Consider the following 17,116-nt stretch of genomic DNA (forward strand, 5'->3'; position numbering starts at 1 on the left):
AGTTTATGGGTTCAAAAATGGATGTCAAGGCACAACCCCTTTAATAGATTTAATAAATGCTTGAATATGTATTTGTTATTATTTTCTTCTTTTTCATTTTTATTTTTACCCAATTCTGATCCTTGTCAGCTTGCTTAATATAGAAGCTATTTTTACAATTTAGGAATGACATGTATTAGACACAAAAAAGCTTACTAAACCTGAGATGTCAACAGGTGGGTCTCAAGATGACAGAGATACTTGACCAAATTGAGTGGTCGACTGCTGCTGACCAAGCAGTTCCAGCCTCTATATAAACAGCAGCTTCAGGCTCTTCTGAGAACTGACAGGCATCTCACCCAGGTTAGTGCTTTGTGTGTGCTTCTGCTCATCTTACTTACAATTTACAATTTATAATTTCATTTAGCAGATGCTTTTATCCAAAGTGATGTACATCTGAGAGCTGATATAACACAAGCAGGGATCTAGTCAGGAGGGACTTGCTTTGACTTCAAGTTAAATTAAACATGAATGTCATGTGACACTTTGTCATCATGTTTTTAATGTTGAGTAATCTCAACCGGATAATATCATTAATCAAGGATGTTTCTTTTTAATGTGAAGCATGAGACAAATATAATTTTTCAACTAATCCTAATAGCTAATTTAGAAAGGCTCAGTAGAAAGTAGAAAGGCTCTTAATAATCAAAATATTTTTAAATTACTGGAGAGGCTATGAAAATGGTCAACTCATATAACAGGTAACTGTAAAAGTTTATGGACCCATTAAAGTTTCAATAATTGGTTTAAATTTATGTAGTGAGACTATTGTTTACTGATGTAAGCACTAGGCAGTGGGAAATATTTTAATTTTGAGTCCTGTGCAATGACCATCACAATCTTTCTTTAACAGTATCCTCAGACTACAACAGATACTGTGCTGCTCATCTGGGATAAAGGGGGGTAAGACGTCAGAAACAACTCAAAGATCCATAATATCAAATAAAGACACTACATGTAAATCATTTAAACTATAACAGAATGAAATATATTTAATGTAATTCGAACTCATCTTGTTTTCAGTCCCAACTAAACCGCCATCATGGGAGACGCAGAGATGGAATCATATGGCAAGGCTTCCATATACCTCCGCAAGCCAGAGAGGGAGAGACTTGAGGCTCAGACCGCTCCGTTTGATGCCAAAACGGCATACTTTGTGGCTGAGCCTGAAGAGATGTACCTCAAGGGTAAACTCATCAAACGAGAGGGTGGAATGGTCACTGTTGAAACCCTTGAAGGGGGGAAGGTAGGTGAATGAATACTTTCTTTGAAATACTTGACATACAGTCCTTTTAAAACCTTGATAGACTTTTTACACCATTTGTTATGAGACCATGACAGTGAAAGAGGATCTCATGGATCTTTTTTTCCCATTCAGACTCTCACTGTAAAGGAGGAAGACATCCATCCCATGAACCCTCCAAAGTTTGATAAAATTGAGGACATGGCCATGATGACCCACCTCAACGAGCCTGCTGTGTTGTATAACCTCAAAGAGCGTTTTGCATCATGGATGATCTACGTGAGTGTTTAACTTGATACATAGATCAGAGTGAATACACACAGGTCATCAATAAAAAAACTTTATACACAGTAATGTTTGAAGCTTCAATTTAAATTATATATTTGTCAAATGTAGAGGCAATGTGTTTAGATTTAGTTTAGAGTGAATTCTCCTCTCTTTTCAGACCTACTCCGGCCTCTTCTGTGTCGTCGTGAACCCCTACAAGTGGCTTCCTGTGTACGATGCCGAGGTTGTGGTAGCATACAGAGGCAAGAAGAGGGTTGAGGCACCACCCCACATCTTCTCCATCTCTGACAATGCCTATCAGTTCATGCTCACTGGTAATATATTTTATGAAACACAAAACGAGATACAGCAGATATGACATGAAATATGTCTTTTATATTTGTACCGTATAAGGTACTTACTGAGAGATTACATGAAATCATTTGTTCATTTCAGATCGTGAGAACCAGTCTATCCTTATTACGTGAGTAATATACAAGCAACTGAATAACTATAAATGACATTTACAGATATGGAAAAAAACACTCAAGGTATCTTTCTCTTCCCCCAGTGGAGAATCCGGTGCAGGAAAGACTGTCAACACCAAGCGTGTCATCCAGTATTTTGCAACAATTGCAGTGGCTGGAGCTAAGAAGGCAGAGGCACAAGCTGGCAAGATGCAGGTAAAACTGGTTGCCTTTACTCAAAACATTTGTTGGAGAATTGCCTGTTTATGGTTTATATACTATACATATATCTTCTTGTAGGGTTCACTGGAAGATCAAATCATTGCAGCCAACCCTCTGCTGGAGGCCTATGGTAACGCCAAGACTGTGAGGAATGACAACTCTTCTCGTTTTGTAAGTGTTAAAAGGGCCAAGAATAAACTTCACAGAATCTTATTGGGCTACATATGAAGACTCCTGCTAACATTAATCTGATATGTTCAGGGTAAATTCATCAGAATTCACTTCGGAACCACTGGCAAACTGGCCTCAGCTGATATTGAAACATGTAAGTCATTTTTACATTTTGTGCAGGAACCTTTGTTTTGGATTTACACTTAGGTATGACGCTAGGTTTAAAAAGGTTTAATACACAGTTCTTTCCACTGTATGATGTCATGTGTGCAATATACTTCAATCTGACCTTGTTATTCTTAGATCTGCTGGAGAAGTCCCGTGTCACCTTCCAGTTGTCTGCTGAGAGGAGCTACCATATCTTCTATCAGCTGATGACCGGCCACAAGCCTGAGCTCCTGGGTATGTTGCGACAGAATATAACAATTAGCAATTACAATGGTAGAATTAAGACAATAACACCAGGAATGTTGCAGGATTTAAAAAGTGTTTTTCTTCAAATCTTTTGCAGAGGCTCTTCTGATCACCACCAACCCCTATGATTACCATATGATCAGTCAGGGTGAAGTGACTGTCAAGAGCATCGATGATATAGAAGAGTTCATTGCAACAGATGTAAAGCGCCCAATCGTTATTATTTTAAGAATGTAAAATTAAGAATCTTCAACGAGACTGTTGCGACTCACAATTATTTTCTTTCATGTACAACACAGACTGCTATTGACATCTTGGGCTTCACTGCTGAGGAGAAGTTGGGTATCTACAAGCTGACTGGTGCTGCGATGCATCATGGTAACATGCATTTCAAGCAGAAGCAGCGTGAGGAGCAGGCTGAACCTGATGGCACTGAGGGTAATTCTGATGATAACATCTTGTAACAAATCTACCAAGGATTTCAGTGTAATGTATAATGCTAAAATATGTCCCAGTTCACTGACAGCTAAAGGTTTGTTTTTCCATCAGAGGCTGATAAAATCGCCTACCTCTTGGGCCTGAACTCAGCTGATATGCTGAAAGCTCTGTGCTACCCCAGAGTCAAGGTCGGAAATGAGATGGTGACAAAAGGCCAAACCGTGCCACAGGTAAGACTAAGAAAATTTAGTGTTTGAAAAAAAAAAAGGACAACGTTTGCATTTTGACATGAAAATATCATTCTGAGAAATGCTCATTACAAAATCTGTATTTCTAGGTCAACAATTCTGTCATGGCTCTGTGCAAGTCTATCTATGAGAAAATGTTCTTGTGGATGGTCATCCGTATCAATGAGATGCTGGACACAAAGCAGCCAAGACAGTTCTTCATCGGAGTGTTGGATATCGCCGGATTTGAGATCTTCGATGTGAGTGGTTGAAAAATATGTGAGCAGTTCAAAGATCAACATTGTTTTGACATGCCACTGAATACATTTCTGTAATCACAGTTCAACAGCTTTGAGCAACTCTGCATCAACTTCACAAATGAGAAACTGCAACAGTTCTTCAACCACCACATGTTTGTCCTGGAGCAAGAGGAGTACAAGAAAGAAGGAATTGAATGGGAGTTCATTGACTTCGGTATGGACTTGGCTGCCTGCATTGAGCTTATTGAGAAGGTAAGACAAAGTCAGGTAGAACTGAATTCCTGCTTTCTGAGTACCGGCTAAATAATTGATTCTTTTCAATATGACATTATTTCCTCTCAGCCAATGGGCATCTTCTCCATCCTTGAGGAGGAGTGCATGTTCCCCAAGGCCTCTGACACAACTTTCAAGAACAAGCTGCATGATCAGCATCTTGGCAAGACCAAGGCTTTTGGGAAGCCAAAACCTGCAAAGGGCAAGGCTGAGGCTCACTTCTCCCTGGCTCACTATGCTGGTGTAGTGGACTACAATATCTCTGGCTGGTTGGACAAGAACAAGGACCCCCTGAACGACTCAGTTGTCCAGCTCTACCAGAAGTCCTCAAACAAACTGCTTGGTCTTCTGTATGCAGCCCATGCCTCAGCTGATGGTAAGAAACTAATCAGCAAAAAGTGGTAATCTATTCATTTATGTTACTGTAACATACAGTTTTCATGAGGAGATAAAACTGAACAGGTAAAGCAAAAGCAATGACTCAGTGGAATTGTTAAAACTATGAAATACAGATTCTGGTGGCGGCCACAAGAAGAAAAAGAAGGGTGGTTCCTTCCAGACTGTGTCTGCTCTTTTCAGAGTATGTAAATCCTTCTTTGTTAACAGTGAAATACCATTTTGAAATAATTTTCCAATTGTATCTTAAAAGGGACATTTTTGAATGATTACTCCTGATCCACAGGAGAACTTGGGCAAGCTGATGACCAACTTGAGGAGCACTCACCCTCATTTTGTCCGTTGCCTGATTCCCAATGAAACAAAGACCCCAGGTAAGAAGCAAATAATCCACCTTTTTGCACTTTGTGCATAAAGTATTAGAAGGAATTATTTTTAACACTGTAAGTATGCTATTTTCAGGTCTTATGGAGAACTTCTTGGTCATCCATCAGCTGAGGTGTAACGGTGTGCTGGAAGGCATCAGAATCTGCAGAAAGGGCTTCCCCAGCAGAATCCTCTACGCTGACTTCAAGCAGAGGTGATGCAATTTCCAGTATACACAAGTCAAGTTGATCTCAGCCGAGTTAAAACAGCTGGCTAAGATGTGGGGTCAATGTAGGTAACAACATAATTTTCTCTTGTAGATACAAAGTATTGAATGCCAGTGTCATCCCTGAGGGACAGTTCATTGACAACAAGAAAGCTTCAGAGAAGCTGCTAGGCTCCATTGATGTTGACCACACTCAGTATAGGTTTGGGCACACTAAGGTATGTTCTTAGACAATGTCAACAGTGTTTACTTGTGTAGATGTCTTGTGGTATCCATGTATGCTGATGACTTAGTTCCTTCAACTGACAATGCAGGTGTTCTTCAAAGCTGGTCTGCTGGGTACGCTGGAGGAGATGAGAGATGACAAACTGGCTACGCTGGTGACCATGACTCAGGCTCTCTGCAGAGGATTCGTCATGAGGCTGGAGTTTGTTAAGATGATGGAGAGGAGGTAGGATTATCATACAGTACACGGAGCAGTTCTGTCAATTTTAATTGTCAAAATGTCACATTATCATCACAAGTTTTACAAAATCCCATTACAGTAACATTAACACTTTATTCATATTTATTTTCCAGAGAGGCTATCTTCTCCATCCAGTACAATATCCGTTCATTCATGAATGTCAAAAACTGGCCATGGATGAATCTGTACTTCAAGATCAAGCCACTTCTGAAGAGTGCTGAGACTGAAAAGGAGCTGATGAACATGAAGGAGAACTATGAAAAGATGAAAACAGACCTGGCTACTGCTCTGGCCAAGAAGAAGGAACTGGAGGAGAAAATGGTTTCTCTGCTGCAGGAAAAGAATGACCTGCAACTGCAAGTAGCTTCTGTGAGTAGAATATAAAAGCACACATACCTCTCTTTGTTTTGGTGATAATTTACTACAGTTAATTACATGTTTAGTAATTTAGAATGAATAACAATTTATTTATCAGATCTTCAGGAAGTTCAAATTTTGTGTATGCATTGTATGCACGCTTTGCCAAAGTCTAGCCTTTATTCAAATGAAATCTACTATATAAGTATTAATATTGTATGCTAAAGGAATACTAAATAAGAAATTAATATCTTAATTGTTAATCTAAAAAGCAGTATATTGGCTAACACATGTATGTTCAAAATATAGGAAACTGAGAACCTCTCAGATGCTGAGGAAAGGTGTGAAGGTCTGATTAAGAGCAAGATCCAACTCGAGGCCAAACTCAAAGACACGACTGAGAGACTGGAAGATGAAGAGGAAATCAACGCTGAGCTGACTGGCAAGAAGAGGAAGCTGGAGGATGAATGCTCTGAGCTGAAGAAAGATATTGATGACTTGGAGCTCACCTTGGCTAAAGTGGAGAAGGAGAAACATGCAACTGAAAACAAGGTTAATTTAACTGAAATCTAAATGTATACAAAAGGAGGAAAATATATCCATTCATTATTTAAATATATACCTTTCTAAGTGACATTTAAATTACCTTGCATGCCACTTTCAGGTGAAAAACCTGACAGAGGAGATGGCAACTCAAGATGAGTCTATTGCCAAGTTGACCAAGGAGAAGAAAGCCCTCCAAGAGGCTCACCAGCAAACACTGGATGATCTCCAGGCAGAGGAAGACAAAGTCAACACTCTGACCAAGGCCAAGACAAAGCTGGAACAGCAAGTGGACGATGTGAGAAAACATTGCTTTTGATAACACGTTTGTATTAGTAGCTTGTGTGTTAGAATTGACATTCCATGATGAAAATACAAAACATATTTCATATCAACATTATAATATTATCTCAAAAGCTTGAGGGATCACTGGAGCAAGAGAAGAAGCTCCGTATGGACCTTGAGAGAGCCAAGAGGAAGCTTGAGGGAGATCTGAAACTGGCCCAGGAATCCATAATGGATCTGGAGAATGACAAGCAGCAATCTGAGGAGAAAATCAAGAAGCAAGTTTTCTTTTTCATTTTTAATCCTTACATTGAACAATCGCCATAATGCAACACAATGATCCTGAGTCAAAACTAACACTGTAAGTGCAATAACAGTTTGTTTCCTCTTCCAGGAAGGAGTTTGAGACCAGCCAGCTGCTCAGCAAGATTGAGGATGAACAGTCTCTTAGTGCACAGCTTCAGAAGAAGATAAAGGAACTCCAGGTTAGTATTTGACATGAATATTATCACTCACTGACTGAAAAACAACTTTTTACAGTATGTTCCAGTCAACAATTCTTCTTCACATTCCTAAACCTAGGCTCGTATTGAGGAGCTGGAAGAAGAAATCGAGGCTGAGCGGGCTGCTCGGGCTAAGGTGGAGAAGCAGAGGGCTGACCTCTCCAGGGAACTTGAGGAGATCAGCGAGAGGCTTGAGGAAGCTGGTGGAGCAACAGCTGCTCAGATTGAGATGAACAAGAAGCGCGAGGCTGAGTTCCAGAAGCTGCGACGTGACCTCGAAGAGTCCACCCTGCAGCATGAAGCTACCTCAGCATCTCTCCGCAAGAAGCAGGCCGACAGTGTTGCAGAGCTGGGAGAGCAGATCGACAACCTCCAGCGTGTCAAGCAGAAGCTGGAAAAAGAGAAGAGCGAGTACAAGATGGAGATTGATGACCTCTCCAGTAACATGGAGGCTGTAGCTAAATCCAAAGTAAGTGTTTTCTTTATAAGTGAAGGTTTTAGCTTTATACCCTTATGTTTAAAAACATCAACATGTAAATGCTGCCTTATAATATATTTATTGTTAATAGGGCAACTTGGAAAAAATGTGCAGAACTATTGAGGACCAGCTGAGTGAGCTCAAGGCCAAAAATGATGAGCATGTTCGCCAGCTGAATGACCTTAATGGACAGAGGGCAAGACTCCAGACGGAGAATGGTGAGTCTTCTAAAATAAAACCACCTGAGTCTGTCATTTTCACAAACTGATTTATATTTTGTCATTCAGGTGAGTTCTCCCGCCAGATTGAGGAGAAAGATGCTCTTGTTTCCCAGCTGACCAGGGGCAAACAGGCCTACACTCAGCAGATTGAGGAACTCAAGAGGCATATTGAGGAGGAAATTAAGGTATAACATGTTTATATCTCCTGTTATTAGATTTTAATACTGGTGGAACTGAGTACTCCATTTCATATACTAGAAACATCCCAAACACAATCATCTTCCAAATCTGAGTACCTCAGAAAAATCCTCCTTTTAAATCATCAGTCAAACATAAAATATCAGAAGCAGTCAGCATGAAAGGAAAGTAATGATAAACAACTATGGGAAGACTCATTATTTCCATATATTATAAACTATATTTAACCATTAGAGAGTAAATTGATGTCAATTGATTTTTCTTACATAAACTTTGCTTTCTAGCATCATAATATTAATGGATTCTGTTTGTTTTTTTTAATTAATTTCCTTTTGGCCGAGTAACATTTTCTGAGGAAAAGCTCTGTTAAAGGTTGGATTTTGCAGAGACAGGCATGGGACAGTTAAAGGGTTTGGATGATAGTTGTGGGTAGAGAAAAAAATCTATTGTCAGAATGCCCATCCTTTGAATGAAATGCACCATAACATAAATAAAATGATTATGACAACAAAAAACATTTTGAAGAAGATTTACTAAGATACTTTTAGCCCTGGTGCCGTAAGCAGTTGTTTTAACTTAGAGAACCTATTTACAAAGTATTTCTGATACATAGATGAATGAAAATGTCTCTTGCCGTGTTTGTTAGGCCAAGAACGCCCTGGCCCACGCTGTTCAGTCAGCTCGCCATGACTGTGATCTGCTCAGAGAGCAGTATGAGGAGGAGCAGGAAGCTAAAGGTGAGCTGCAGCGAGGAATGTCCAAGGCCAACAGTGAGGTGGCTCAGTGGAGAACCAAATATGAGACTGATGCTATCCAGCGCACTGAGGAGCTGGAGGAAGCCAAGTATGTAAAACCTTTCTACTCTTTCATATATAAATCATTTTTGATCACTTTTTTTTGCTTTTCAGACAGTTTGTGATCTATATGTGCAATTAAGTACAAGAAAATACTTGCTCACTGCAGGAAAAAGCTTGCCCAGCGTCTGCAGGACGCTGAGGAGTCCATTGAGGCTGTGAACTCAAAGTGTGCCTCTTTGGAGAAGACCAAGCAGAGGCTACAGGGTGAGGTGGAGGACCTCATGATTGATGTAGAGAGAGCTAATAGTCTGGCTGCCAACCTTGACAAGAAGCAGAGGAACTTTGATAAGGTAAATGGTTATGAGGAAAGAAAAAGAAATGTATTTAAACATAATTACATTAATGTAAATGCTAATTTTTACTCATTTATATAATTTTAGGTCCTTGCAGACTGGAAACAGAAATACGAGGAGGGCCAGTCAGAGCTGGAAGGAGCCCAGAAGGAGGCTCGCTCTCTCAGCACTGAACTGTTCAAGATGAAGAACTCTTACGAGGAGGCGCTGGATCATCTGGAGACCATGAAGAGAGAGAACAAGAACCTGCAGCGTATGTCAATGTCACTTTATGTAATGTTTACCTCTATAGGTGTAGGTCATGAGGTTTTGTGGTGGTAAAACCTAATTTCCTAGGTATAATGTATCCTGCAAGTTTCTCTAAACTGAATTTTGGCTTTGGTTGTTCTACAGAGGAGATCTCAGACCTGACTGAACAGATTGGTGAGACTGGAAAGAGCATCCATGAGCTGGAGAAAGCCAAGAAGCACGTGGAGACTGAGAAGACTGAAATTCAGACAGCACTGGAGGAAGCAGAGGTAAAAATCTAAATGACAGTATTAGATGACTTATATGATAAAATACAACAGCATGTGTATTTAATGGCATGTATTCATTTGAATTTTTCTTAAATGTTTCTGAGACAGACTGGTAACCTTTGGGTACATGTTCAACTTTTTCCTTAAGGGTACATTGGAGCACGAGGAGGCCAAGATTCTCCGTGTTCAGCTTGAGCTTAACCAGATCAAAAGTGAGGTTGACAGGAAGCTTGCAGAAAAGGACGAGGAGATGGAGCAAATCAAGAGGAATAGCCAGAGGGTGATTGACTCCATGCAGAGCACTCTCGATGCTGAGGTCAGGAGCAGGAATGATGCCCTGAGAATCAAGAAGAAGATGGAGGGAGACCTGAATGAGATGGAGATTCAGCTGAGCCATGCCAACAGGCAGGCTACTGAATCCCAGAAACAACTGAGGAATGTCCAGGGACAGCTCAAGGTGAGCTTTATCTGATCAATGAGTAAAAAAATGTTGAAAAGCAAAGAAAATTAACTTTTTTTCGTCCACATGTTGTCAGGATGCCCAACTGCACCTTGACGATGCTGTCAGAGGACATGAAGACATGAAGGAGCAGGTTGCCATGGTGGAGCGCAGGAATGGCCTGATGCTGGCTGAGATTGAGGAGCTGAGAGCCGCTCTGGAGCAGACAGAGAGAGGACGCAAAGTGGCTGAGCAGGAGTTAGTTGATGCTAGCGAGCGTGTCGGACTGCTTCACTCACAGGTTTGTCTTCAGTGATTCACAAGAAACTGCATTTATACGTAAAACATAATGAATATACATAACAAATGTGACTTTTTTAATATTCAGAACACCAGTCTTATCAACACCAAGAAGAAGCTGGAGGCTGACCTTGTACATATTCAGGGTGAAGTGGATGATTCTATTCAGGAAGCAAGAAATGCTGAGGATAAAGCCAAAAAGGCTATCACTGATGTGAGTTTACACTTCTAACTCTTCAATTTTATGAGTAATTTAATATTTTTGTATACTGCCTTACACTTATAATATAATAAGCTCATTATAACTTAAATTTGAATTAGAAAACTTCTCTTCATTTCAGGCTGCCATGATGGCTGAGGAGCTGAAGAAGGAGCAGGACACCAGTGCTCACCTGGAGCGGATGAAGAAGAACCTGGAGGTCTCAGTCAAGGACCTGCAGCACCGTCTGGATGAGGCTGAGGCCCTCGCCATGAAGGGTGGCAAGAAGCAGCTCCAGAAACTAGAGTCAAGGGTATGCACTGTATATAAATGGTCATTTTCTGGAAGCACATCACACTTTCAATGCGTGAAATAAATTCTATGTGTATTTAGATTGATTGTGATCTTTGTAGATAATACTGATGGATCATTTATCATCTCTTTTCAGGTGCGTGAGCTAGAAAGTGAAGTGGACGCCGAATCGAGACGTGGAGCTGATGCTATTAAAGGAGTCCGCAAATATGAAAGAAGAGTGAAGGAGCTGACCTACCAGGTATTTCCTACTTTAAATAAAAACTACCTTAATATCTCTTAATTCTCCATTTATCATCACTTACAAGCATTTATCTGTGCAGACTGAGGAGGACAAGAAGAATGTGCACAGACTTCAGGATCTGGTGGATAAGCTGCAGCTCAAAGTCAAGTCTTACAAGAGACAGGCTGAGGAGGCTGTAAGTCAAATACGTTGATATGATCAATCATCTACACTTGGATCAATAATGATATAATTTGTCTTGTAACTATATGAATATTACTCCCTTCACCCTTCACAGGAGGAGCAGGCCAACACTCACTTGTCCAGGTACAGGAAGGTCCAGCATGAGATGGAGGAAGCTCAGGAGCGCGCTGACATCGCTGAGTCCCAGGTCAACAAGCTGAGAGCAAAGAGCCGTGATCATCATCATGGAAAGGTAAATTTGTTCTATGTTGTTTGCAGGGTCACAATATCAAATCTTTTTAGAATGATTTGATGCTGTGCACTTTTGATATTGTAAATCAATATCCAACCTTATAGTACTCAAATGATTACATACTTCCACATGAAGATGGAAGACAACTTATAAGGCAGTTTGTTTCATAGATTTGAACTTTCGCTGTTGCTTATGTATTTTCACTTCTTTTTTCAGGGTGAACATGCTGAATAAAGGTCATCATAGAGTTTAGGCCTTTAACAAAGTTCATAAAATATGAACATATGGTTGAGGTCTCTTTGACATGTCAATAAAGATGATCATTGCAATCCTGGATTCTGTCTTTTTTTCCTGTTTGAAACAATTACTCCTAGACAGAGATGCAACTAAGTAGAGCAGCTGTAATGTCTTGTGGTATAATAGCAGAATCACTGGTCACACTTTGACTATGTAGAATCAAGTTTGCCTATATAAGATACTATATGACTAAACAGAACTCGTTGCCCACCGTGAGGAAGTATTCAGATCCTTAAATTAACTAAGCAGCACGTTGTAAAAATACATTGTGTCTTGTGTTCAAGATTTTACTTACCAAATATTGTATATCTTTTGTTTTCAGTGGTGGAAGAAGTGCTCAAATCCTTTACTTAAGTAAAAGTACCAATACAGCAATGTAAAAATACTTCTTTACAAGTGAAAGTCCTGTGGCTAGGAGCTCATAAGGGCAATGACGGATGAATTGCATTGATACTTCAAGTCCTGGTTCGTCAACTGAGCGACCTCTCCGATTTAGACAGACAACAACATGCTCCATATTTTCATTAAGCCGGAGCCAATAATCAAACGCAGTCTCACCAGTGCTTGGCAAGGTGGCGTAGAAGTCAAATAGGGGAGTTGATGAGGAGATGGCTTCACCAAAGTGCTGTTTAAGAATATTCAAAACTGCATCAGGGTTACACTCAAGATTGTAGGGGCTGTTTCTCACTGACACTTTGACTATTTCCTTAACTTTGCCTGCAAGTCTTTCCATTATTTCCCCAAAACATTGCTCTGTTTCAACATGTCTCTTGCATAGATAGGCCGTCATCACCTCTATCCACTCATATTTGTCTGTGTGATCTCCTCTAAATATGGAGGGTTCTTTGATATCTGGTTTCACTACCAGATTCACTTTGGACAGATCAAGTGTACTGCAACTGGTTGTGCCAATACTGAACCCATGGGAGGGAGTTTGGGATGATTAATATGAGTGGAGTTGTTCACTTGCTGAATGGAGCCATTAGCAATCAACTGAGAAGTAACAGATGCTCCAATTTGCTGCCCTAACTGCAGAATTATCTTGGACAGTTGCTCCCCATGTGCAGTACTTTGACTTGCATTATAAGTGTTCAAGGTACAAACAATTGACAATTAAATATAAATAAATGTATCCCCATTAGCGTAATCAACCAAAATAAAGCTAGTTAGTAGTGACGTTAAAAACATTAGCAAGCTACGTAGCTTGCGCTAGCTTACACTTGTTGCTTAGCAACCAAAATAACTCGGCTGACAGTCGGAGTTCAGGCTCCGTTGGAGTAGCAGCTCTCTCGGTGCACAGCTCTGCTGAAAGTGTCCCTGGTTTAAGGCACCAAATGTAACGGGGGACTATATTAACCTTATAGTTTATAATGCGCCCGTTAAGTTTATTTTATATCGCTGATATTAGTGACAGCCTACAGTCTCTGCGTAGTGTTGTGATGATGGTGGTGGACTAACGGCTGACAGTTGGTAGTTGACTCCAACGAAGTAACACAGACGCTCCGATGTCGATTCAATGATGACTGCTTATTGCTTACAAGCACTTCGGGATCTGGGGGATACAACTGTTTAATGAAAAATAAAATCATAATCAAAAGAAAATTACAATACTAATGAATGATTTCCGTGACGAAGCTCAATAACTGAATTACAGGGCCAACGGTCCAATCTTGACCAGGATCAAAGACTTACTATATTACAAATTACACACAGACACTATTGATACAGATGAATCAGTACACATACATAATCACTCTGAATGTCAATATAGTTATAATTAGTAATTAATTCTCTCTCAGATTAGCTGTACATTAATATTTACAGGTTTCCATTTAACAGTCACTCACTCACCTGGGGGATACAAGCCCGGTCTGACTTGTTCCCCCGGTGATGGGCTTTATAGCTGCATCTTTACCTTGGATACTGTGTAGCCAAGTATTAGATATGAAATATAAGATAACAGCATAAATATATGAAAATAACAACTATTAAATGAAGGTAAAATTACTGACAAAATTATATTCTATATTACAAGATTTTGCTATTAGATAGTGACCATTTGTAATGTATTTAATATTATTATATTTAATATTATAATATCATTCTAATGTATTTAATGTAACATGCAAGAGGCATATGTTACACATAAAAAATTCTACTTAAGTAAAAGGGCATAAGTATTATCAGCTTGATGTAGTTAAAGAATTGCAGGAAAAGTAGTGGTTTGGTCCCTCTGACTGATATATTATTATGTATGACATCATTAGATTATTAATAGTGAAGCATCAGTGTTAGAGCAGCATGTTACTGTTGTAGCTGCTGGAGGTGGAGCTAGTTTGAACTACTTTATATACAGTTTAGTAGCTAGATTAATCCAGTGGTTCCCAACCTAGGGGTCGGGCCCCTCCAAAGGATCACCAGATAAATCTGAGGGGTCGTGAGATGATTAATGGGAGAGGAAAGAAGAAAAAACAAAGTTCTGATACACAAATCTGTTTTCAGTTTTTGCACTTTTTCTCTAATCTTTGACTTTTGCTGAAATGTTGGATCATTTGAACATTTATTGAAATGAAACCCTGTGAGAAGTTTAGAGGGAAAAATCACTATTTGGTGGAGCTGTTAACAACTCATAGACATGTGAAATGTGACCCCGACTACACACTGCTTTTTGTAAGACGTCAAAAGCCAAAAAGATTGGAAATTACTGGTTTCATCTTTAACAATGTGTTGTATTTTAAAAGCTTGTTATATTATCCATTGTATCAAATCTTCATCTTAAAAGCAACTAAAGCTGTCAAATAAACGCAGTGAAGTAGAAAGTACAATATTTCCCTCTGAAATGTAGTGGAGTGGAAGTATAAAGTAGCATAAAATGGAAATACTCAAGTAAAGTACAAGTACCTCAAAATTGTACTTAAGTACAGTACTAAGTAAATGTACTTAGTTACTTTCCACCACTGCTTTTGAGTGCACTCACTCCCAGTGGGATTGAGAGGTAGCTGTAATGTGTCTCTAATTTGTTCCTTCTAAGGCACGGTGGCTGTGGTCAGTTTTTGGATACCAGTGGTTTCAAGTTTCCGCAACACAAAAAAAGTATAAAAATATCCTTAGCGACTTCTGAAACCACTCAAATCTACTACCCGTCTGAATGCTCAGTGTGTTGCAACATTCAAAATTTCACACAAAAAAACCTTTCAATACTTGTGAAGTAAACATATAATTCTGCGTAAAACTGAAACACCAGAAGTACCAGAATCTGAAACTTGTTTGTAAGCTCAGTACTTGCCAAATCTGTTGGCCAACTGGCAATATTGATGCGGACATACATTCTCACCATTTGCTGAAATTAATCAGTATATGTCGTAAGAGCCAGCTTGAAATGAGTCAGAATCAGTTAAGTTACAACTGTTAACCCACTTCAATATTTATATATTTTCTGCGGTGAGCCAAATTAACTCTTGAACAGACCTTGTTAGTGTCAAATGTAGCAATTGGATGAAGTTCATTTTGCGTTGTGTGGAACTTATTTTGGGCTTGATCTCAGATGAGTTGCCAACAATTCATGTCCAGTCAGGGAGATATATAACAGGCGATTGAATTTTTATGGAGAGTAATTCATCTGTAATTTTATTACAGGAATATGAGATGTGTCAGAGTCCAGTAACTGTAGACTACAAATATTTGGGTGCTTTTCCAAAACTAAGCTCCATGCCTGCAACTGAAATGTCCCATTAAAAACATTAATCATTATTTATAGAGCACTTTTCAAAATATAAAGGCAAGGTTTTAAAAACAAAACATAAAAAAACAATTTAGTGTATGAAAAACAATTCAGTGTAGGGAGAGGCTAGAATAAAATGTTTTTTTTTAAAAGAAATAAAAAACAGTTCAATGAAAATTAAAACTCAAGTAAATCAGGAAAGGCTCTCCGGTAGAAGTATGTTTTAAGAAGAGATTACTGACTCAGCTGACCTGATTTCGTCGGGCAGATCGTTCCAAACCCTCGGGGCCCAGACTGTTTTCAGCCGGGCTTCTGGAACAGACAAAAGACCTCTGCCCTACGGTACTAAGACGTCAGAGATATAGCAGGGTGAGGCTAAAACAGGAGTGATGTGGTCACGTCTCTTGGTTCTGGTTAAAAGCCTGGCAGCTGAGTTCTTCACAGTCTGGAATCGATCAATAGATTTTTGGTTCAGGCAAGTAAAAAGACAATAATCCAGGTGTGATGAGATGAAAGCATGGTCAAATGGTCTCTGTGTCTTCAAAAGTACAAATAGATAGTATTTTTGAAATGTCTAAGATGATAAAGACATGATTGCGCAAGCTTTGTGGTGTGCTGCTCAAAACTAATATTACCATCAAACCAGATGCCAAGATTCCTGCAACAGGCTTGATATGATCAATGACAAGGAAGGATCTCTGTTTTGTTTGAGTTCAGCTGATGAAAACTTTTTGCCAACCAGTTTTTAACATCACAAAGGCAGACATTAAGTGGAGTCAGCATTCCAGGGTCTGTAGATCTAACGAGCAGGTAAATCTGTGTATCATCGGCATAACAATAGAATGACATGCCATGTCTATGAATAATGTGCCCAAAGGGAAGCATGTATAAAGAAAATAAAATGAGGTGCACCATACGTAGAAGAAAATGAAGAGATATAGTTGTTAACAGAGACACAGAACCTCCTATTTGTCAGGTAAGATGAAAACCATTTTAAAGCTGGACCAGATATCCCCACCCATTGCCTGAATCTGTCAATACAACAGTATGCTGTGATTGATTGTGTCAGTCATTCTGGAGAAAGATTGTTGATATTTGAACTAAACATGCAGACAAATACACTCCTCCCTTCGTGTTCCTTCAGAAGCTCCACCCCCCAAATTCATGGACGCGCATTGCCAAGGCAACAACCGAAAGAGAAATATGGTGGAATCCAGAGCGATGCGCCAGCTGTAGAGTCACTGCTGTTCCTCTCACACTTTATCAAGAGCAGAAAAAAAGATGTCGTCTCATGTGTACAACAGTCCATCCACACTCTCCGCCTCTCTGCAGCCTCCCTACTTCTTCTCACTCGACCTGCGTTCAGCGTCTCTGTTGTCTGTCAGTTGCAGCTCCTGGCGAACTGAGAGGACAAACTGCCTTCACCAGGCTGACTGAAAGCAGAAATTTACTGAACCAAAA

The 17,116-nt window shown here is 39.6% G+C and overlaps 1 protein-coding gene across 1 annotated transcript; it reads left to right on the top strand.

Moving 5' to 3' along the window:
- The first annotated feature begins 886 nt into the window (after positions 1-886).
- Positions 887-11,966, top strand: LOC137201015 (myosin heavy chain, fast skeletal muscle-like). Its single transcript, XM_067615822.1, has 40 exons — positions 887-942; positions 1,063-1,285; positions 1,418-1,561; positions 1,728-1,884; positions 2,006-2,033; positions 2,121-2,232; positions 2,317-2,409; positions 2,500-2,563; positions 2,713-2,811; positions 2,921-3,024; positions 3,123-3,261; positions 3,373-3,491; positions 3,599-3,748; positions 3,830-4,000; positions 4,091-4,397; positions 4,534-4,601; positions 4,704-4,791; positions 4,880-4,997; positions 5,104-5,227; positions 5,324-5,460; positions 5,589-5,844; positions 6,142-6,384; positions 6,497-6,673; positions 6,793-6,942; positions 7,059-7,145; positions 7,243-7,632; positions 7,733-7,859; positions 7,929-8,047; positions 8,707-8,903; positions 9,024-9,207; positions 9,298-9,463; positions 9,604-9,728; positions 9,877-10,185; positions 10,265-10,468; positions 10,556-10,681; positions 10,809-10,979; positions 11,115-11,219; positions 11,302-11,397; positions 11,500-11,637; positions 11,854-11,966. Exons 2-40 carry the CDS (start codon positions 1,082-1,084, stop codon positions 11,869-11,871), a joined length of 5,814 nt encoding a protein of 1,937 aa, XP_067471923.1. The 5' UTR covers positions 887-942; positions 1,063-1,081; the 3' UTR covers positions 11,872-11,966.
- The last annotated feature ends 5,150 nt before the right edge of the window (positions 11,967-17,116 follow it).

This window comes from Thunnus thynnus, chromosome 17, assembly GCF_963924715.1.
Source record: "Thunnus thynnus chromosome 17, fThuThy2.1, whole genome shotgun sequence".
Taxonomy (NCBI): Eukaryota; Metazoa; Chordata; class Actinopteri; order Scombriformes; family Scombridae; genus Thunnus; species Thunnus thynnus.